The 23,356-nt window shown below is 33.4% G+C and overlaps 1 protein-coding gene across 1 annotated transcript in view; it reads left to right on the top strand.

Moving 5' to 3' along the window:
- Positions 1–23,356, top strand: part of ETNK1 (ethanolamine kinase 1) — a 71,864-nt gene that overhangs the window by 37,632 nt on the left and 10,876 nt on the right. The window contains exons 3-6 of the mRNA XM_012785471.3: positions 6,264–6,404; positions 7,584–7,726; positions 16,933–17,016; positions 18,698–18,858. Of these exons, the coding sequence (XP_012640925.2) occupies positions 6,264–6,404; positions 7,584–7,726; positions 16,933–17,016; positions 18,698–18,858 (529 nt within the window). The remainder of the gene's footprint in view (positions 1–6,263; positions 6,405–7,583; positions 7,727–16,932; positions 17,017–18,697; positions 18,859–23,356) is intronic.

The raw sequence follows: 23,356 nt of genomic DNA, 5'->3' as shown, positions 1-23,356 counted from the left end.
AAATTTTTCTGCTGTGGTCTGCATCTTTGTGTCTCCTCAATATTCTTTTGTTGAAACCTACCATGTTTTCCCGAAAATAAGACAGGGTCTTATATTTATTTTTCCTGAAGAAGGCACCCTAGGGCTTATTTTCAGGGGATGTGTTATTTTCCCCTCAAAGCCTCAGCTTTCAGCCCGCACAAGATGGCTGCCCTGGACCTGACGGGGAGCCGACCTTGGTGGGGCTTTCGGCACCTTTCTGGTCACCTATGGGGTAGTAGCTGTCACAATGGGGCAGATGAGAAAGACTGCTCATCTTCTCTACCACTCCGTGATGAAGTGCATGGGTTGTGCAGATACGCTGCGTAGCCATGCCCATCAGTAGGTCTTATTTTCGGGGTAGGGCTTATATTACGCACACGCTTATAAATCCTGCTAGGGCTTATTTTATGGGTAGGTCTTATTTTTGGGGAAACACGGTAATCCTAGCATGATGATATTATGAAGTGGGGACTTTTGGAGGTCATTAGCAATAGGGGAGGAGCTCTCAAGAATGGCAGAGGCCCAACGGAGCTCGTTTGCCCTTTCTGCTATGTGAAGATACAGCAGTAAGGTGGTACTTATGAGGAACAGCCCTCACCAGACACCGAATCAACTGGTGTTTTGATCTTAGACTTCCCAGCCTCCGGAACTGTAAGAAAGAAATTTCTGCAATTTATAAGCCACCCAATTTATGGTATTTTTGTTATAACAACTGAAAAGACTAAGATGTTTTATGTGTTAATTTTGCTGCAGAAGAGATAAAAGACCAGTAGTTCTGAGACCTATAGAAATTGGCTTGAATTTTAGACTTTGGGAAGAGGTTTAAACAAGATATAACTTTCTTATCAAAGAATAGGCAGTAATTCAAATGTATGCTTATTTTGGTTTTGTATAGGAAAACATTAATTTTGTTAATAATTTTTATTACATGTGATTTAAAAAAATCCATAATAGATTTTAATCCACCTGACAATAAAACCTAATAGTGAAAGAATCTTAAGAATCTTACGGTAAGAGTATTATCAGCTTTATGGTCAATTTCTAAATGTACTCTGAGTTTCCCACTAAGATAATTCATTCTAACTTATCAAATATCTGTTAAGTACCTCCTCATAAGTTCTTATTTATTTATTTTTTTTTTTTTGAGACAGAGTCTTGCTTTGTTGCCCAGGCTAGAGTGAGTGCTGTGGCATCAGCCTAGCTCACAGCAACTTCAAACTCCTGGGCTCAAGCGATCCTACTGCCTCACCCTCCTGAGTAGCTGGGACTACAGGCATGTGCCACCATGCCTGGCTAATTTTTTTCTATATATATTAGTTGGCCAATTAATTTCTTTCTATTTATAGTAGAGACGGGGGTCTCGCTCTTGCTCAGGCTGGGTTTGAACTCCTGACCTTGAGCTATCTGCCTGCCTCGGCCTCCCATAGTGCTAGGATTACAGGTGTGAGCCACGGTGCCCGGCCTCCTAAGTTCTGAGTGCTAGAATAGATAATGAAACATGGTCTTTGCCCGTTGAAGGATAACTGAGTGGTAGTATTTGTCAATCATAGTGATAAAGCATTCTCAACTGTTATTATTAATATTATTTTGCTGCAATTCTATTTTGAATTATATAGGAAAATGCTACATAGCATTTTAATAATACTGTGATATATTTTTACCTGTTATATAAACATGATATTATTATTTGATATTAACTTTGCCCTTTACCTTTCTAATTTTACTTTAAGAATGTATCTGTAGATGGGCCAAATATATCTCTAATTTACTTATAGAAGATATTAAACATTAGTTTTAATTTGATTTTTTTAAAAGATAGAGTGTTGCAATGTGTAGCCCAGGGTAGACTTGAACTCCTGGGCTCAAGTGACCCTCCTGCCTCAGCCTCTCAAACAGCTGGGACTACAGGCTCATGCCACCATGCCTGGCAAGTGTAACTTGGATTTTCTTTTGTAAAAAGTAATCAGTGCATTACAGAATGCAGAAGAAGCTTTAGCTGTATACTGCCACATCTTCACTGTCAGAAGATCAACAAAGCATTGTTTCTGTAAGATGAAAGTTACATTTTCTGTAGACTCTTCCTTTTTTTTTTTTAAGACAGAGTCTGATTTGTGTTGCCCAGGCTAGAGTGCCATGGCATCAACCTAGCTCACAGCAACCTCAAACTCCTGGACTTAAGCAAATCTTCTGCCACAGCCTCCTGAGTAGCTGGGACTACAGGCATGCGCCACCATGCCTGGCTAATTTTTTCTATATATATTTTTCTATATATATTTTTAGTTGTCCAATTAATTTCTTTCTATTTTGGTAGAGATAGGGTCTTGCTCTTGCTCAGGCTGGTTTTGAACTCCTGACCTTGAGTGATCCTCCTGCCTGGGCCTCCCAGAGTATTAGGATTATAGGTGTGAGCCACCACACCCGGCCTGTAGACTCTTTCTTGACATAGGCATTTCTGAAAGTTCTCTTCACAATCAATAGTTTTTTTTTTAAATTTTTAAAATTTTTAAATTTAAGGTCTTGCTATGCTGTTCAGGGTGGCCTTGAACTCCTGGGTTCAAGTGATCCTCCTGCCTTAGCCTCCCAAGTAGCTGAGACTTCAATTATGTACCACCACCACCATGCCTAGCCTCTTTTAAGTTTTGATATATTTATTTTTGCAAATATTAATTATGCTATATTATGATGATCATTAACAGATATTTTGGTTTGCTTACATTAGAGTAGGCATATATCACCTTATGCAGAAAATGTTTTTAAAATTTTATATAAAAGTAATTCTCATAATTCCATGTATAATATTTGAAATTTGTTCAAAGGAATAATTGTATTTGATAGATTTTTGATAAAAATCACGATCATTTGAAAGATTTTTCTTTTGTCACTCCATGGTTTTTGTGCATTTAATCTTTCTATTTTGTAACTCATAGGATATTGGTATGAAATAGAAAGTTATTCTATAGGATTTTTGTGTGTGGATATGAATATGAAGTTCGTGTCGTTATTGAACTTAAAAGTTAAATAGATTAAATTTATATGTACATTTTCTCCCTGATATTCAGGGACATATGATATTAGATTTGAAGGAGAGCTTCAAAACTATGTAATAGGCCAGTTATTTTATTTTCCTTGTAAGAAACCCAAGAACCAGAAAAATTAAATGATTTGCTTAAGTTCAGATTGCAGGTTCAATGGCAAAATCAGAATGGAAACCCAGCTAATTTTGTGCAGCGTTATGGGGATATTCTATAGTGGAGAGTGCTGGGCTTTTTCAAATCCTGGCTTTGTCACCTTCTGCCAGGAAAGACAGGACACTCAAAATTAGTTGATACTTTTTCTTCTCCAGCTATTCATGTTTAACAGATTCCATTGATTCGTAAATGCCCCTTGGAGTTGTGGCTCTACTTTTTTATTAAATTTTTAAGTATTTACTATAGATTTTTCATCCCAGTCCCTGTCAGCTGGATAATTAGACAACTTCTAAGATTACTTTTTGTAATTTGCAAATCAGGGTTTTCTATAATCCCTGATGTAAAATTATTAAAATTACATTCTTATTATTTTTGGAGACAGGGTCTAACACTGCTGCCCAGGGTGGGGTACAGTGATATCATCATAGCTCATTGCAACCTCAAACTCCTAGGCTTAGGAGATCTTCTGCCTCAGTTTCCCGAGTAGCTGGGATTTCAGGTGTGAGCCACCATGCCTGGCTAGGATTTTCTTCTTCTTTTTTTGGGTAGAGACAGGGTCTTTCTATTTATTGTTCAGGCTAATCTTGAACTTGTAGCCTCAAGCAATACTCCCATCTTAACCTCCCCAAGTGCTAGGATTACAGGTGTGAGCCATTGCACCCAGCCTATTCATTTATTTTTAAAAATCACAGCCAATAAATTTGTTGGCGTTAAATACATATTCTGATGTAACCCTGTAATACCTGTCTCATTTTTTTCAGTAAACATTTGTGGGACATTATATTCTGTTGACATAGATTGCCCCTTGAATTTTATGTAGCACAAATTGTGCCTTTCTTCAAGCCGCTTGTTTCCCCCCCCTCAAGTTCTAAAAAAAATTTTTACTGGCTTAATGTGTGTGTGTGAGCGTGTGTGTGTGTGTGTGTGTGTGTGTGTCTGTATGTATTTGGGCTCTTTGTTTTGATTTTATCACTGCCTGGCTTTTTCATGAATTAGCTGGTGCTTAAGTACTGTAAGTTCGTTTGGGTTTAGCTTTCTATGCATGTATGAGACTGGCATAATAATAAATTTCATTTTTCTATATCGTGTAGACGTATCTGGTATTGGGGAAGGTCAGTCAATAATTAATTTATGTAAATAAATGTTTATTCATTTGTTTGAGGGGTATGAACCAAAGTACATGCACATAAAAAGATTACAAATTTTAATATTTTGGTAATATATTAGTCAGAATAAGGATGAGACTGATACTGTTGATTGAGGATGATAATTTGAAAATTTATGCTGACTTAAAGGAGAAGAAATTTGTTGATACATATAACTGATTATACTGAGTTAAAACAGGTGGGTTAGAGGTTCCAACAATGTTATTAGGAATATCACTTTATTCTGTTTTATTCTCTTAGCTTCTTTTTCTGACAAATTTTCTTTAAGAGTGGGCATTATAATAATCAGCAGGCTTAATAATCTAACCAGTTAGATTATTAATTAATAATCTAACCAGTTGAGCCACCTCAGGGGGGAAATGATCCTCTTAATAGCTTCAACCAGCCTAGCATCAACAAATCTAGTTAATTAATAATGAACCTAGGATCAAGTCTCTTTGGCTTAGCTCGGTTAATGTGCCCTGAACCAATCACTGTGTCCTGAACAATGGAATGCTCTGGGCAACTCTGGTTCACATGTTCACTCATTCCGAAAGTAGTGGTGTAGATAGGATATAGTTAGGATTGACATCAGCTCTCTGTGAACCATATGAACTAAAAGTAAAGGGGATGGAAGTTTCTCCAAAGAAAAATCAGCACTCTTTCTTTTTTCCACTAGAAACTAGGTAGATAAGAATACTCACGATAGTGTAAAATCTAATAAAGCTGCGTATTTAATCACCAGTTGGTGAAGGATAAATATAATGCTAGTTTCCCTGTGTGTCTTAGTTGAGTGGTTCTCAAATGTTTTTGCATGTTAAAGTTATCTAGGAGGCTTTTAAATATCTCCATGCCCTAGCTGCATCCCACAACAGTTACATCATAATTTCTAGGGCTCTATAAGTTTTTTGAAGTTCTTCAGCAAAATCATGTCAACAAGAATGAGGTGGACAGAGTTGTTGGCATATAATCAGCAAGGGTTTAAGAAAGAGGTTCAGGTGACAAAGAAGTTCCGTGGGAGAAGCAGAATCTAGTAAGAGAGAACAGAGGGGCCTCACAGAGGAGAGTCAGGAAGAAGGACTTCCAGCCTAGGAGATACCTTTCAAAAGAAGCCTGGGACTCTAACCTAGTTTCAGAGATTTAAGAATACTCAATCTTGCAAATCAAAATCAGTCCTTGTTAGCTTCATTCATTGGGTGTTTGTCTGGAGCAGGGGTTCAGTCAGTTAGAAGTGAAGACAAGGGTTTCAAAGGGGCAACTTAGAGTCCAGGAGTCCAGTGATGAATCTAATTCTATGAGTCACGGCACCATAACTGTTAAAGAAAAAATTATTCAGTGATACTTGTTAAAGCTTTATAAGGCCAACTTTATTCAGAACCATCGTGATAGGTATAGGCACCATGGCAGTAGGAATTTGCATTGGGAGAAAAGAGATTAGGCTCTACTCCAAATACAGCATGGGCAAGTGGGAATTTATAGCCACAGAGCAGGGTGGGGGTTCATGGATGGAAAACTACTCATAGAATCATGAGTTGAGGGATTCTGGCTAAATCGACCTAACAGGATTCTTGCTGAAGACATGCTACGGTGATCAGACATTGCCTGGGTGAAAGTGGAGGATAAGGAATCTGATCAAATATCTAGGTGATCAAATATTGAGGATGGGGTGTTCTTGCTAAACTGACCTAGCAGGGTCTTGCTAAAACTGGATTTTACAAGGAAATGCACAGATAGGCCTATAAGAAGGTTCAGGAGCTTGACTAAAGTTTGGTCAAATGAAGAATCTTTGTCAATAGATGTGAACTTTATGATGCTTAACTTCTTTTTATGCTGTTTTGAATCTTTGTCAGTAGACATGAACTTTATGATACTTAAACTTTTTCTTTTCATGCTATTTTGTTTTCAACAGGTTAATAGCTCGTCAGCTTGCTAAAATTCATGCTATCCATGCACACAATGGCTGGATTCCCAAATCTAATCTATGGCTAAAGATGGGAAAATATTTCTCTCTCATTCCCACAGGATTTGCAGATGAAGACATTAATAAAAGGTAAAATTTATGTTTTACATTGCTTTGCTTTATAATAGAGTTTCAAAGGTAAACAAGGTTTGTGTGTAAAATTGGGTTTGGTTTATCTCTTTGGATTAGAGTAAAATAAGTTTTGATTTTTTGACTCTAGATAACTCTGCAGAAATAACTACCTCTATCTCCATCAGCGCCCCTGTCCAACAAAAACCCCTACAACAGCAAGGGGGGTGGAAGTAGGGGAGAAAGAAATAAATATAGAACATTTATTTGTAAATAATCATAATATAAAGATCAGTATAAATGGGTACATTTTTGCATACTATGAGTTGGCCAGAGAGACTTTTTTTTTTAAATTCTTTTTATTCAAAGCTGTTTTTGAAAGACCTAGGGATCTACATTGGGATAGTGAGTAATATTGAAGTATGAAAAAGTTTGGAATCCCAGATAATGAGGTTGAAAATTCACTTACCAAAGTCTTACCAGCTTTTATAAAACTGACTCCCCGAAGTTTAAACTATGATATTTCATTATTTTCTATATAAAAATTTATAGGTTAGTATTTAGAATCTAAATTTTATGATCATATTTTTATATAATAATACAAAATTTAAAAATTTTATTTTGCCCTTTATATCTAAAACATGTGAAGGCTACATCTTTGTATTTAGGAAGTCTTTGTTTTAAGAACAATAGAGGCGAGCATGACCAACATATATTTTTTCTTTTTCTTTTTTTAAATAATTCATTGGGAAAAATAGCTATTGAATTTGATTATTTCAAAAATTAATTTGATTCACTCTGTGTATGTGTGTGTATTTGCAGATGGTTTGTCAGACTTCAAATTAGATATGAATATTATACACCTATGATGAGTATGGGCAAACTTCTGGAAGTGTGTCTAGTTTGCTGGATATTCAGGAAGCTACAGTATAAAAATAGAGAATTCTCTTTTGAAGTAGCCGTTTTATTGGAAGATTTGGGGGAAACCTATTTAAAAATATTTAGGTGGATGAAGAGGGTGAAGCAAGATTAGACAGGTTTTCTTTATCCTAACTTTTGGAATAATTGGTCTGTTGTTTTAATTGGGGAGTATGTACAATTAAATGGAAAGAACTTATTCAAAATGTATTTTAATCCTTAATCAGACTTGAAAAAATCATTAAGATGAACAAGATTTAATTTTTCTTTTAAAACGAAAAGGTTCCTAAGTGATATCCCAAGCCCTCAGATTCTTCAGGAAGAGATGACTTGGATGAAAGAGATTCTTTCTAACCTGGGCTCACCTGTTGTGCTTTGCCATAATGACCTATTGTGTAAGAATATAATCTACAATGAGAAACAAGGTAGGTATTTGACCATAGCAGTAAGTAAAGTTGATTTATTTTATGTTCTTAATGATCCTTTTATCTTTGCATTAATAAAAATAAATTTAATTCAAATGCAGGGATTAAAAACATGCATGAAGCCTTTAAAGATTTTCTTTTAGGCTTTAAAGTCATGGTAACTGTGGTAAGTTAGGAATATATAGTCTGTATATTTGTATAAAATATGATTTTTAGAATGGGTGTTTTAGAAATAGTTTGTCGTTCCTGTTGTATTTTTAAATATAAAATGATGAATTGATTTTGTTTATAAGTTTAACTATAAAATCTATTTGATTATTCTTGGTTTGAAAGTATACCTGCTTATAATGGAGGTTATGGAAAATCAACAAATTGCCACCGCACCACTTTATAAATACAGAAAAATTTTCTCAGTTTTGGAAAGGACAGTGATATTAGAAATAAATGTATCTCCACGTTTCCCATTACTTGTTGACTATGTTGATTAGATAGTTTGATTCTAAGGAGAGAGGCACAGATGGAGGAAATATTATTTGTAGTTGTTCAAATTTATATCTACTAAAGTAATAATCAGGAAGCTTTGGTTAATAGTTTTAACATTTTTTGAGGTAGACAGTGATACTTTTTGATGGAATGTTTGTGAGTGTTCTTATCTTGCTCTGTATTCAAATTCTGTTTTTGTATTTAAGAAACACTTGGTTGTATTATGTCATTAGGTAAAGTGGTTTGAGGTTTGGTTGCTAAATGATAGATGCCTTTCAGTGTTAAATTGAAATCTAAAAATATAATTTTGGTTGAAGGATTAGTTTTAATTTAAAAAGTATGTTTGAAACTATGAAGCTATTACATTATAGGAAACCTGCTTTTGAAGATAGTCATTATAGTTGGAAGACCAGATTTTGAATCAAAAGTGTGCTGTTGTGAATATGCTATAGCCAAAGAATTCTCATTAACATGGTCATAATTATATTAAATTACTGTTTATGACCCTTTTTAGAATGTAAGTTGGAACTATTCTAATATAATGGTTGTTAACATTTATAGCTGAATTATAGCTAAAGAAAACCAACCAAAGGACCACTGTCAAGGGTGGTAGGCTTAAGCACATATTTTTAAAACCATGATTGAGATTTTTTATATTTGATATTTTATTGTGGATTAGAGATTTTATTTTTCAAAAATATACTGAGCTAACTAACATCTTTATTTTGAATTGTCCTGGAATTTTTGGGTGGTATCATTTTTTTTTAAACTTCAGGTATACCCTAAAACATTAAGTACTTGACAGTGTCCTTTAATATATTGTTATCCATTTATTATGTATAATTACCATAGTATATATGTACTACATTATATACTAGTAACCAAATCTCAATGCCATTTGTGAGACGAGCATTAACTATGCATTATAGCAATGTATTTTAGCTTTTAAGTTCAGTGCAAGACCTAATAACACATTTTATATAATGGAATTTCAAGTGAGGGACTTCATCTTACATTTGAAGTGGACACTCAGCTTTATTTTTAACTGCAAGTTAATCAAAGAGAATCTATTCTTTTCTTTGGATATAATTTTAAACTTTCATACTTTTATTTTTACAAGTTTCTTTTGCATATTCATTTCATAGAACAAACTTGTTTATAAAACTAAAAATAAGGGACCAAAAAAATCAGATTACTTTGTCTTTGGTATTATAAAATACAGTTTTACTCTTTTATTTAAACAGTTGCCTATTTCTAAATTATTGATCAGCTGTATGAAAAGTTCCTACATAAAGATCAGTCATATGAAAAGTTCCCATAGTTCAAATAAAATGCTTCAGTTTGACTTTGAGTTCAAGGTTGTCATTTGTTTTTTTTAGCCAAGAGTTACCTGAATCATACTTCTGTGTTTAATTTTTCTTTCCTACACAGAAAAACAAATTTTACAGCTCCACAGATGTAACTATTTTGATATATTTTTTAGAGTTTGACCTTTTTCTTAGAAATATGTTTTGTATCATTTGTTTCTTCTTGTCTTTGTGGTTATGTATGTGTGTTAGTTATAGAAATGTTCTAGTTTTTCCCTCACCTTATCAATGGTTTTATAATGTTTATTAAGAAGGCTAGTTTATACCCTGTGGCATTTATTTAAAAAAAATTCCTCTGTGATTAGTTGAAATATAAGCATTAAGAAAAATATCACTAGAATGTTCAGATAAAAATCTAAAACTCATTAAATTGTAGGAGGAAGCTTACTTTAGTCTTTAGTATTATGTTTCAAAATTAGGAGCTAATGGTTTTGAGGTAATATAACTATGACATATTTGAATCTTAAGTTATAAGTGGAACATACCATGTCTCATACCTAAAAATGTAAATTCTATAAATTTGGTAAATTTAATAGGCAAGATTTAGTAAATTTACTATGCAAAAAATGATAAATTTGGGACTGTAGCATAGCATTAATATTTTACTTATAATAGTGATTTTAAAAGGTTAATTAAAACTAGATATATGACTGTAAAGTTATTTACCTTCTTAACTAGTTATTTTGTTATAGCATATAAAAACCAAGTTGAGTCTTTTAAGATTGAGATAATTTCCACGTATAATAAATGAGTAAGCTGCATATTATATTCATAAACATGTTTGATTTGTTATTTAAGTCAGTCATGTGACTTGATCTCAGGACTTCACTACTGTGTACCTGGCCTTGATATCATCAAGCTCAGTATCTGTAGTAGTATGTTTCAGACCCTTAATTTTTCAGATGTACAAATTCTAAGCAAACTTCATAAATTTATACTAGATCATCTTGACATTTCTGCATATATTTTTAAACCATAATAACTTAGATTTTATATTTTTTTAACTAGAAAATCTCTAAGTAACCCTTAAAAGCAGATATATTTAAAGCTTAGTTATACCCAAGAGAAGTCAGAAACAGAAATAGATTTTGGAACCAAGTACACTTGGGTTCAAATCCCCACACAATCAGTTATAGAAGTAAGAAGTAAGTGCTGTTGACAAGTCTTTTTATCTCTTTACACGTGATTATATTTGATTTTGTTTTATTTTTTTTATTGAGATGGTCTCAACTATGTTGCCCAGGCTGGTCTTGAACTCCTGGGCTCAAGTGATGCCTCCACCTCAGCCTCTTGAGTAGCTGGGATCACAAACACACGCCACCACACTGGCCTTATATTTGATTCTTGACTTTGCATCAGAAACATCTAGGGTACTTGGAAAAAATAACTGCAGATTGCTGGGCTCCATAAAGACCAACTGAACAAGAACAAGATAGGCTTAGAAATATGTGTATGTAACAGATTCTGAAGCAGTTCTTGTACTATTGATATGTTTAGAACTCTAGTTTGCTTTTTTTGTAACTTAGAGGTAATATCTACTTCAGATAGTTGCTGACAAGATTTTAGATCATGCATATAAAATATGTAGTACTGGACCAAGTAATTAGCAGCTCTCAGTTGTAGCTATTATACTAAGGTAGGGATTGGCAAACTTTTTTTATAAGGGGCTAGATAGAACATCTTTTAGGCTTTGTGGGCCATACTATAGTCTTCATTGCAATTCTTCAACCCTGTGTTGTAGCATGAACACAACCATACACAATACATAAATCAGTGAGTGTGGCTGTGTTCTAATTAAACTTTCCACAAACAGATGGTGGGGTGGATTTGGCCTGAATATACATAGTTTGCCAACCCCTGTATTATATTTATGGCAGGCATTTTACAATGTATCTGTTTGAATAGAATGAAAAATGGTTACTGTAGGTCAGAAAGGTTAACTATGTCCTATAAGTATTAGTGAGGGCTCATGGGTATGAGATGACAATTTAGTCTGTCTTTAAGCGCAACCTACAGTTTCTAATTTGTGATAATTTGAATGATTAATTTATAATTAAAAATGTATCTGTGGGTATGTATATGTGTATACATACATACATATTCATACATACATGCACACAAAGACTATGAGCACCCTGCAGCTTGTAGGCATTTTCACATGTGAATGTTACAGGAACTGGTAGGCATCACAGGAAGAAATACTGCCTCTACTTGCTCTCACGATGTCAGTTGACAGGACTCAGGAATATGAGAGAAGAGTGAGCTTCCTTTCTGAAGTTGATGCTAGCTGTCAAGATTTTTGAAAAGTTAGTGCCAGGAATTAGGTGATTGGTAAACAGCGGCCCATTCCTATTCTTCAGGAAATGACATCCTTAAAAGGTAAGAAAAGAATACGTAAATGATATGACAATAGAATTTGATACATAGTAAGAAATAAGAAAATCAAAAGCAGTGGTTCTTGCTCCAAAACGGTAAGACTTACCATTCATCTTTTAAATTAATCAATCATTAGACTTTATACTAAGTAGAACAAATTGTAATACTACTTACTAACAGATTTCAAATCTAATATTTCAACTAATTCTTTAACTACTGACATGTCAAGTAATTGCTAAAGCTTTTGAGATTGCTCTCTCATGTCTTGATGCTCTGTCAGAATGTTTATTGGTCTGATGACTTTTGGTGGTTATTTTGTTTCTCTCCTTGTCCCACATTTCTTCATAAAATCTCACAAAAATATCTAACATAGAACTTTAAATTTCAGTAATGGCAATCACTGTTTAGTTTTTCTGTCAACAAAATACAAGAAGCTAAGTTATAGCTCTTTAAGGAAATACGATGAATTGAAGAAAAGGAAAGCTTTTTCTGGGAATAAGGAGTAAACCAGGTTTTTATTTTAGAGTTTTACACACTATGAATAGAAAGTGGGTGTGTGACTAATTCTTAGTCACTTGACTGCAAATCTTATCAACTGTGTTATAATTATGAGATGGCATTGTTATAGTTGTGGTTGTCTTAGTTATGTTTTAATGATTTAGAAGAATATTTTTAGATTGGTTTTACATTAAAATTTAAATAAATACAAATTTATTTTGTATTTGGTAACCTGTATTTTCCAGAGTGAGGTTTTTTTTAATGAAGGATAATCTTTAACTCTGTTTTAATTTGTATTTTGGACCACCAATTAACAGAAAATAAAATATCCCTAAGTCAGATAATAAAAAACTTAAATGGACTGTAAAAACCTGAACTATTAAGGAGGAATGACCTAAAATAGTTACTAGGTTTTTTGTTTGTTTTTCAACTCATGCATTCAGGCTTATTTGTGTGTTCAATCATAAGAATGTCAGAAATGCCACACTTCTTTTTTTTTGGTATTTCATGCTTGCTTTGTTCCCTCCTCCCCCCGCAAACGTGTTGTTATTGTGTCTCAGCATTCTCTGCAAAACCTCCATTTATTCCACTAGCATTTGAGTACTTTTTGTGTGCTAGGTATTGCTTTGTGGATTGCATGATGAAATATGAAAGGGACCCTACTGCCCCTCCAGAAGGCCATGTAGCATTGGAAGAGTCAGATCCCTAAACAGTTACTTAAATTTAGAATGATGAGTGCTATGGTGAAGGTGTTCACAGATAACTACTGGACACCAGAGTGAGGAATGAAGGGAACGTTTCCCAGACCATAATACTTTCTGGCCTTTTTTCTGTATAAGGGAGAAAACATTTGCTAACATTAGTATGATTATGGTTACTTTTCTTATTGTTCTCTTTCCACTTGCCTAATAATACAAAACAAGGGAAGTGAGTTGCAAAGATCTTCAGGTTCTCATATTGACTATTTTGCTTTTTATTTTTATACCTTTTTCCTAGCAACAACAAAATAAAGGAATTGTCTAGACATATGTATCATGTGATAACTATGTAGCTTTAGGTAATAAATTATTATTTTTTGCATTCAAAGTACTTTTAAAATTGGTAGACTATTTTCAGTATATTGAGATTTGAATGGTTTAACCCAGTAGTGTGTATATTTAATTACTGTGGTGAAGATATATAAGAAATATAGTAATAAAAAATAAAATTTAGCTTTTGGAAATTCACATTATAGTCTTATCCATTAATCATATACTTTATCCAATATGTGTTTGTCATTGTGCTGATTATATACAGACAAATAACAGTCTTATTTGTTAAAGTAGTGGTTCTTTACTTTTTAGAAGTCAGGGACTCCTTGAGAATTTGGAAAATTGAGAATTACCGAATCCTTAGAAAATGCACATACCTATAAAATTTTAGGGAGTATTCTCGTTGTCTTTCCATTCTTGAAACTGCAATTAAAAATTTATGTCTTAAAGAATTAACGAGATGGTCATGTCATTTGAGCTAGTTAATTATTAATAGTGATGTGGCCATTCCTCTAAAAAATGGGAAATTTTAGAGATCAGAAATTAAATTTATCAAAGAAAAAAAGATAGTATATTTTCTGTTGCTAGGAAGGCGTTTTCCAGTAATTTGATTTTTCTGGCACCCTGAATAAGGGAAGGAAATAGGCCTCTTTAATTTTACTTTGTTGCAGAAGATTAAATTTAAGGTTGAGTTCCACTTTGTTTGCAATAGTTTGAAAAAGAATAGTTAATGCAGATTTTTTTTTTTAAATTTTTTTCCTTTTAAGCTTTGTGTCTTGTACAATGTGAGTTTGCCAAATTTTCTTCATCTGCTACAGATTAGGTATGCCATTGTTGCTGCCATGTGGCGGCGCACCCCGTGCTTCTTAAACGCACTGACTGGAGGTTTATCGCATCACTTGTTCACATGCACGGAGCCTGGTAACAGCCTCATCTGTATCTTGTTAGCTTCATTTTCTTATTTTTTAAATTTCATTATTTATAACTCAACATAGCATTTAAAAATAAAGGCTAGTTTTAATGAATTAATGCTACTACAAAAAGTCATTGCTAAAATATTCATACTGAAACATATTTTAACTTTTGTTAAAATGAGCTATGTTTTAATTAAATTGTATTTACTTTACAAGCAGGCATGTTTACCTGCAGTTTTAACTATATTTGCCAAATTCTAAATATAGTTCTGAAAATTGAAATTGAAGCTTTTATTTATGTGGCAAAAGTAAACTTCAGGACTAGGCTGTGTATTTTTATTGGCATGTAACAGTTAATATGAGCTCTACAAGAATTTGTGTTTTAAGAGCTAAAGCAATCAACAGCTGCAATTAAAAAATTATATTAAAACGTTTAGGTTGGCTCAGTTGTACAACTTGGTAAATATTCTTGTATCCTGATTTTCTGAGGGCTGGTGGGTAGGTATCTCCTAAGTCATGCTTGGTCTCTTATGGACAGCTTTGTGTAGATAATTCATCTTATTTCTTTTAGAATGACATTTTTCTTCCAAAAAGTAACAGTTATTGTAAAGAATTTTTAAAACAACAGAAAAATAAAAGGAAAAAAGTCACTTGTCTATCACCTGTAATAAAACCAGTGGAAACATTTTGTTTTGCTTTATTTCCATTCATCTTTTTTTCCTATGCATTATATATATATATATATATATATATTTTCCCCTTTTAATCATTTAGATCAGAGTGTTTACTATTTAGTATGTACTTTTCATATGACATTTGCAGTTCTGCTAGTCATTAATTTTGAAAATGAGATTTTTTTCATGTTTTATTTTCATGGCTGCGAGTGTTTTAGTCATGATGGTGGTCTTCACTCTCTCACTCCCTATGATTCTTATAAAAAGAATTTTAAAACATGTTTCTACTTCCTATTCTGCAGTTTAATATAGTGATTTGGTTAACTGTAAGACTCTTTGGAATAGTGTCCTATGAATTCAAGAATATGATAATTGTGGTAGTTGAATTGCTGTGATTTATTGTCACCAACATTTAAAACTTACATTTCTTCTAATATGCATTGATTTTGAAAACTGGGATGTGATACTTTGATCATTCTCATTTATTTTACTGTAAACTTTCATTTATTTTACTCTAAACTTGGCTGTTATTTATACAAGTTTAGAATTATATATTAAATACAATTATATTTTTGAAAAGATTTTGCTTTTATGTGAAACACATTTGCCATGACATTTTTTGTCATATAATTTTATTTTTCTTTGTGTTTGAATACTATTAACATACTTCCCCAAATTAAACTTACAAATTTATATCAAGACATTATAGTTCAGAAGCTGTTTTGGGAAATGCCAATGTCCATTGACCAGGAGTTTGTTTTTTTTCCTTCAGCTTGATGTTTAAAAGTCAGTGTTAACTACACAGGTGTTACACATTTTTTCAATACAAGCAGTTGAGAAACTATTCTTACAGCCATCTCAGTTCATGTATCTGTTTTAACTCCATGCCCCTGTAAGCCTTTGAGTTTGTGATCCCTGGTGTAGACAGTGACCTATGTTGATTTTTTTTTTTAAACATCTGTCTCTCTTTTTTCTCTGATTTTTCTTACTTTTTCTCTTGTCTGTGTAAAAACCTATATCTTTGTTGAGCCAAACCCTTCATAATATTCAGAACTCAAAAATTAAAAGTTCCCAAGTAAGAGTATATCTCTTGGATAGGGAGAACAGGATTACCTTTGGAGAATTATAATGACATACATATGTGTATGTAGTAATAATTTAGAATAGGAATCTATTTAACTTATATAAACACTTCTCAAATTTATAAATGTTAAAAGAAACCATACCTTTGCTGTTTTTAAGAGATAAAACCACTACCTTAATGTTACTCAGATACGGAATTTTAGTTATGGAGCACTTAAGGAAAATGTAAAAATGTGATAGCAACTAATAGTGGTATTAAGTTGATCAGCAAATAGTATTATATAGCATAACTGCAAGATTTATGGAATTCAAGTCTTTAAAAGTTTTTATTTGATTTCCACATGTAGATAAGCTTGTCAGTTTACTGTTGGTGTAGTACAGATTAGGTTTTTGTAAAAATTACATAGATTATTAACAATTTCAAACAATAAGTGTTTTCATTTCTAATTACACTTAAATTTTTAAGTAACTGATGCCCCCTTGTGGTGAGAGACATATTTTGCTTTTGTTTGTATTTGAGAATGACGATACCTTCATTTTTCTTTAATAAAGTGGACATTAGTGTTCACAAAGAAGCTGTTGATCAAAAGCAATAATTTGAATTTTGTAAAGCTCATTGCCATAAAATTCACAGCCTTACCCTGTATCGTCTCAGAAGTGCATGTAACCAAGCACGTACAATGAGACAAAATATTGGAAGCTATTTAATTATAAATAGCATAGGGATTTTCTGATCTTGTATGTGATTTCTTAATGTCTTTGTTTTTGTGTCTCACATAGGTGATGTACAGTTCATTGATTATGAATATTCTGGATACAACTACCTGGCATATGATATTGGAAATCATTTCAATGAATTTGCAGGTAAAAAAATCCAAGGCTTAACTAATGGAGTGACTTATTTGACTTTGAAATGACATTTTTGGAGGTTTTTTTTTTTTTTTCTTCTTTCTTTCTTTAAAGAAGATCAGCTGAAGCAACATTTTTTCCTTCTTGCTGATCTTTTTTCTTTGTTTTTGTTAATTATTGGAAGAAAGAGGAGATGACCAAAATTTATTCCTTAATTGCCCTCAGCAAATAATGCATAGGAGAAAAAGAATGATTGGGGCTTCTGTTGAGATCTGTCATAGTGCAAGGTGCTTCATAAATCTCATCTCTTTTTCCTCCTCAGCTCACAGGTAATATTCCTAGTTTACAGATATGGAAAGTAATTCACCAAAGGCACAGTAAAATACAAAGAACTAAAATTTGAACCTAATTTTTTATGATTTAAAAGCCTTTGCTGCTTCCATTGTAAACTCAGGCTTTTGGAATTTTGGGTCACTAGAAAGCTCAAGAATTTTTGTGTGTGTCATTGGCTGTGAATATTGAAAACTTGGTCATTTTTAGCCCTATTAGTCTATAATCAATCTAAAATCACTAGTTTTTTTATTTTTTAGATGTAAGGGGAGTTAATTTAAAATCCATATGAGTGTATTTGGAAACATGAAACGTTCTAAAACTAAAGATTAGAAAATTTTCCTGGATGGTTTAGACCTAATAGGAATTTTTCATTGTTGAATTTGTATTTGCATGAGTTTATGTGTTGGAGTATTTTTATATACTTCAGATTACCGGACTAGAAAATAAGTCAAAAAATGTTTTAATTAGTGTTTCCTATTATTATTTTCCATGAAGCTTATTATTATAAATATATACCATAGCCCCACACATGTGCTATATGTACTTTTATATATCTCATCTACAGGAGGGAAAACCAGCTGTGCATGTAATGAGATATGTTAGTAATGTAGATGGTCACTGCTGTGAATATGAAAGGAAACTCAAGTGAGCCAAAATTTCAAAGTTAGGTAGGATTTGGATATACAAGTAGAAGAGAAGGAAGGGTACTGCAGGAAAGGGGAACAAAGTTCAAGATGAGTTACTTATTTTCGCAAGATATAAAATACATGTGGAAGAACAGAAGGTTGTAAGACTAGTGGGGTAGATTTAGACCAACTTATGAAGAACCTTCAATGCTAGGCAGAATAGTATGAACTTTGACTTCTAGGTTTTTCAAACTGTGGATTATGAAATCAAATTCGTGGGGTAATGACGTTTTTTTTTTTTTTTTTTAAAGCAAGGAATGGAAAAGAATAGAAATAGAAAATATCAGAGTTGGAAGATATAGTTGGGATAAATACTGTTTTGTGAAAATTATGTATATATAAGATCTCAGTAAAAATGTATTTCTTGCTATGAGTCATAGTCAAAAAAAAGTTTTAGAGGCACAGTTTTAGGTAATGCTCTAAATGTGAGTGTGTTTAAGAATTTCTTGAGGTGCTTATTAAAATGCAGATTTAGAGCTGCTGATGTAGATATTTTTTTGAGGAAAAATTGAAGGAATGAGAATTGATTATGGGGATCAATAGTAATGTGCCTTAGAATTTAAGCTGAAATACAGAATGATTAATTTTTTAATGAAAAAAATGTTGATGGTAAAGATTATTAAGGTATGCAGAATAGTATGTTTTTAAAATCTGCAGTGTATTTTTTTCCCCCAAAGGTGTGAGTGATGTGGACTATAGTCTCTATCCAGATAGAGAACTACAAAGTCAGTGGCTGCGTTCTTACCTTGAAGCCTACAAAGAGTATAAGGGCTTTGGGACTGAAGTTACTGAAAAGGAGGTAGAAATACTCTTCATTCAAGTCAATCAGTTTGCATTGGTAAGTTTAAATGTAAAAATGTGAAAGATTCTTAGGATAATTTAAGAAGTTTCTAAATTTTCATCACCTTATAAAACAACTTCCCATTTTAAGTTTTGTGAATTTTTGTTCAAAATAATGAAAAATCATGATTACTTATAGTTTACGTTACTCTATTACATTGCTTTTGAGGACAAAAATTTTGTTTCATCCACTATTATATCCCCAACCCTTAGAATAGTATCTGGACATTGGTAGATATTCAACAATTACTTATTTAATAATGACTGAATTGTAGTTAAGATTAGAATTAATGTGTGAAACAATTTCCTGTATCCTTGTTCTTTACATTAAAAAAACATATAATCAAAGACTGATTCACGGGAAATGAGGTTTTCCACATAGATTTAATCATTACATCCTAATGTTATCATGATAAAAATAACTTGGAAGGACCAGTAGAATTATGTTTTTTATGGCTTATTCAATATTTTGTCTTCTTTACTTTCTTGTCATAAGCATTTACTTCCAGCTTCTTTGGTGCTTTAATGGTTTATTATTATTTTTATTTTTAAGACTCACTTCTCTTTATGTGCATTTTTTTAAAGAAACTATCTCATTTAAATTATCTTTTGAAAATAACGTGATGCACTGGAATGAGCTTTTGACTAAGGTGTTAGACAATTAAATTGAATAATAGGTAAAGTTATTTTAGCTGCTACTTTTTAGTTTTAACATATTTTTTATACAATTGACATGGGGAATATTTGCTATGTTGTCTTTATAAGTAGACCCTAATGGTGGCTCACAAGTGTACTGTTTTCATAGTCTTGAGAGCAGCATATCCCCAGAGTCACTGAGAATACATCTCAAGTAATAGAGTGTGCTGAAATGTGACTTTACCTGCTGTTCTCATATCTATTTTTGGTAGAACTGTTGGTTCAATTAATGGCATGCTATCCAGCTGGTCCTAGGATGCCTGCTGTTTCTATTTATTCTATTTAAACGTGGTCTTAAAGTAGAGAAATTGAAGGATTTTCTTTCTCATTAGGTCATTTAATGAACTTCAGAATCATTTAGCCAGTTTTTGCATTAACAAGAGGAATATTATTATTGCTGTAATTTGTATCTTTCATATACCTATTTAATTTCTCGTGTTCTTTAGGCATTGATTTATTAATTTCCACATAAAACCATACACTTCCTTGATTGTTAGTTAACAGTTGCACTGTTTGCTCTTAGAGAGCTGACTTGGATTCCTGTGCGAACTTTTGATGTTTTAACAGTTTTTTCTGGATACTGTGTTTGTATCTGTACGTGGTATGAAACAATAGTTGTTTCTGGTTTGATCACCAAGTCGTTTATAAATATTCATTAATTAGATATTAAGTACTTATTGCTACTCTAGGTCAGGTAGATGGGTAGCTTAAAAAAGGAATAAAACAATGCATTCTTTCAAAGTGCTTATAATTTAGAATGGCAAATAAAATGGCAAATAAAATCACAAAATAACTTTTTTGTGATAAAATTTAACACCCATTTCAATGGAAAGTTTCTTAGCAAATTGGAATTGGAAGGAAACTTACTTAATCTGATTTAAAATAAAAGAATATCCATGAAATATGTAATAAATATATTCATATTAATAAAATGTCATAAATTCAATAGAAAGTCAGATAGAAAAAGGATAAGGGACAGTTGATAGAGACATAAAACTTTAAGACCTTTTTGATAATATTCCTAAATAATTTAGCATGTCCTCTAAATTTACATTATGCTTAGTTTCTGCATAAGGGTATATTGTAAGTTTATTATACACTTCAGTTCTGATACCAATTTTTAGTTCTTCCTCGTTAAGAAACCATTAAAAATCCTTTGTTTATTAAGCCAGTTTTTGTCTGAATTCTTTTTGTTTTGTCAAAATTCTGATGATCCTTTGTAGTGTGCTTTTCTTGCCTTTTCTCTTCTAAGATGTGTAAATTTCTTGCATCAGGACCTCTTGCTATCTTCAGAATAGAAAGAATATGTCAGAATTTAGCAGACTACCCACACATGGATTCGCCAGTCCCCCTCACCAAGATTACCAATTTTCCTTTTGTTAGCTCTATCTTCCTTTTTCAAGACTTTTTGTAGCTTTTTTTTTTTTTTTTTTTTTGAGACAGAGTCTCGCTTTGTTGCCTAGGCTAGAGTGAGTGCCGTGGCGTCAGCCTCGCTCACAGCAACCTCAAACTCCTGGGCTCAAGCAATCCTTCTGCCTCAGCCTCCCAAGTGGCTGGGACTACAGGCATGCGCCACCATGCCCGGCTAATTTTTTCTATATATATTAGTTGGCCAATTAATTTCTTTCTATTTATAGTAGAGATGGGGTCTCGCTCTTGCTCAGGCTGGTTTCGAACTCCTGACCTCGAGCAATCCGCCCGCCTCGGCCTCCCAGAGAGCTAGGATTACAGGCGTGAGCCACCGCGCCCGGCCTTTTTGTAGCTTTTTTTTTAGGTGGGAAGTTTACTTTCTGCTCTTACCAACTCTTAATTTCATCCCACCCGATAATATTAAGTACCGTGTTTCCCCGAAAATAAGACAGGGTCTTATATTTATTTTTCCTGAAGAAGACACCCTAGGGCTTATTTTCAGGGGATGTGTTATTTTCCCCTCAAAGCCTCAGCTTGCAGCACACACAGGATGGCCGGGACCTGACAGGGGGAGCTGACCTTGTTGGTGGGGTGGGGCTGCCCACACCTTTCTGGTCACCTCTGGGATAGTAGCTGTCACGATGGGGCAGATGAGAAGGGCTGCTCATCGTCTTTACCACTCCGCAACGAAATGCATGGGTTGTGCAGATTCGATGCGTAGCCTCGCCTATCAGTAGGTCTTATTTTCGGAGTAGGGCTTATATTGCACAAATGCTTATAAATCCTGCTAGGGCTTATTTTATGGGTAGGTCTTATTTTCGGGGAATCACGGCATGTGCTGCTACATCTGAAGTGTTTGAATGAATAAATAATTGGGAATGCAGGGTGAAATATCAGCAAACCCTCAGTCTTTATCATCTTTCATGCACTTCTCAGATCATTGCAGTCTGTCTTTTCCCTTGCTGCTATAAAAAAATATCAGGTAACGCTTACCAATAATGACATAACTGCTAAGTCCAATTTAAACTTTTTAGTTCTTATCTTACTTGATCTGTCCAGAGCATTTGATAGTATTTACCACTGGTTTTTAAATTTTCTTTCATTGATTTTTGTGATACAATTCTGTTGTATGGTGAAAATAACGAGATGGTCAAAGTGTGGCTTCGCAATTCACACAGATTATTGCCATACAAAGAAAAATTTTTCCCTTAGATTCATGTGCTTAAAGAAGGGAAGAATAATTTGAACTAATCTCACAGGGAATACACTTGATAAATGGAGGTACCTTAACCAAATAGCAAGTAAGTTCCAAAATTATTAAAGTCTAGTTCAATTACAATGGAAACAGCCTCTGTGGAACATAAAGTCTAATTAAAGATTAAGCCTCTCTTTTTATGAGCAGTCTCTTGGGAGAAACTGGCTTGACCAACACAGTGTAGATGAATGAAGACACCTAAGGTCCCTCAACACTAGTGGGTGGTGCTGGTCATGTTGAGCGAGGCTTCAAAGCTCCAAGGCCTGTTGAGGCCTGAACTCTTCTGTTTGAAAAAATGGATGACAGAATGCAGTCTGTCATGGCCTAAGCTCTCAATATGTCAAACTCTTAAGTTTATATGTACTTTGAAGTCCACTAGTTGAGGTCAGTAACTTGTATATGGGTTCTGAAAAGGTGTGACTTAACATTTCTGAGAAGAGGGGGAGTTCACCCCAATTTCTCACATATGGGGTCTGATATGATGTCACATTCTCAAAAGGAGGGGGGAATATACTTCCAAGTTCTTATTACACCAAAACGTATCATTCATGTAGCAAACTAAGTGTTTTGGATTTTTAAATTTTTTTTTTTGGAAACAGGGTCTCGCTCTGTTGTCCTGGGTAGAGTGCAGTGGCATCATCATGGCTTACTGCAACCTCAAACTCGTGGGCTCAAGTAATCCTACTGCCTCAGCCTCTTGAGTTGCTGGTACTATAGGCTCACACCACCACACCCAGCTAATTTTTTTCTATTTTTTTATAGAGATGGGTCTTGCTCTTTGCTACTGGGTTTGTTAAGGTTTGAGGAGTATTTAGACATGTTGTATGAAGATTTAGAGTTCTTTTTTGGTAAAATATTAAGAGTTACATAGGGATTTTTCTGAAAACAGTTTGGGGATTTATTTATTTGTTTCACTTATATGATGCTTTGAATTTTTCTTTGCAACAGGGGTGAGTAGCCCAGAAATTAAAATGCCCTTTAACAGAGAGGCTTTTATATCTCTAACTTCCAAATGTGAGAGAAATAGTATAAGTAAATCACAGAATGTATTATTTTAGTTGGACTTACTTGTCCTTTTTGGGAATGCAAATGATGAATGGGCTGTTTCTTGCCTTTCCTCTTCATCTATTTAGAG

The sequence above is a fragment of the Microcebus murinus genome, chromosome 10 (assembly GCF_040939455.1).
Source record: "Microcebus murinus isolate Inina chromosome 10, M.murinus_Inina_mat1.0, whole genome shotgun sequence".
Classification (NCBI taxonomy): domain Eukaryota; kingdom Metazoa; phylum Chordata; class Mammalia; order Primates; family Cheirogaleidae; genus Microcebus; species Microcebus murinus.
The sequence above is the reverse complement of the archived record's forward strand: the minus strand, read 5'-3'. Positions and strand labels throughout refer to the sequence as shown.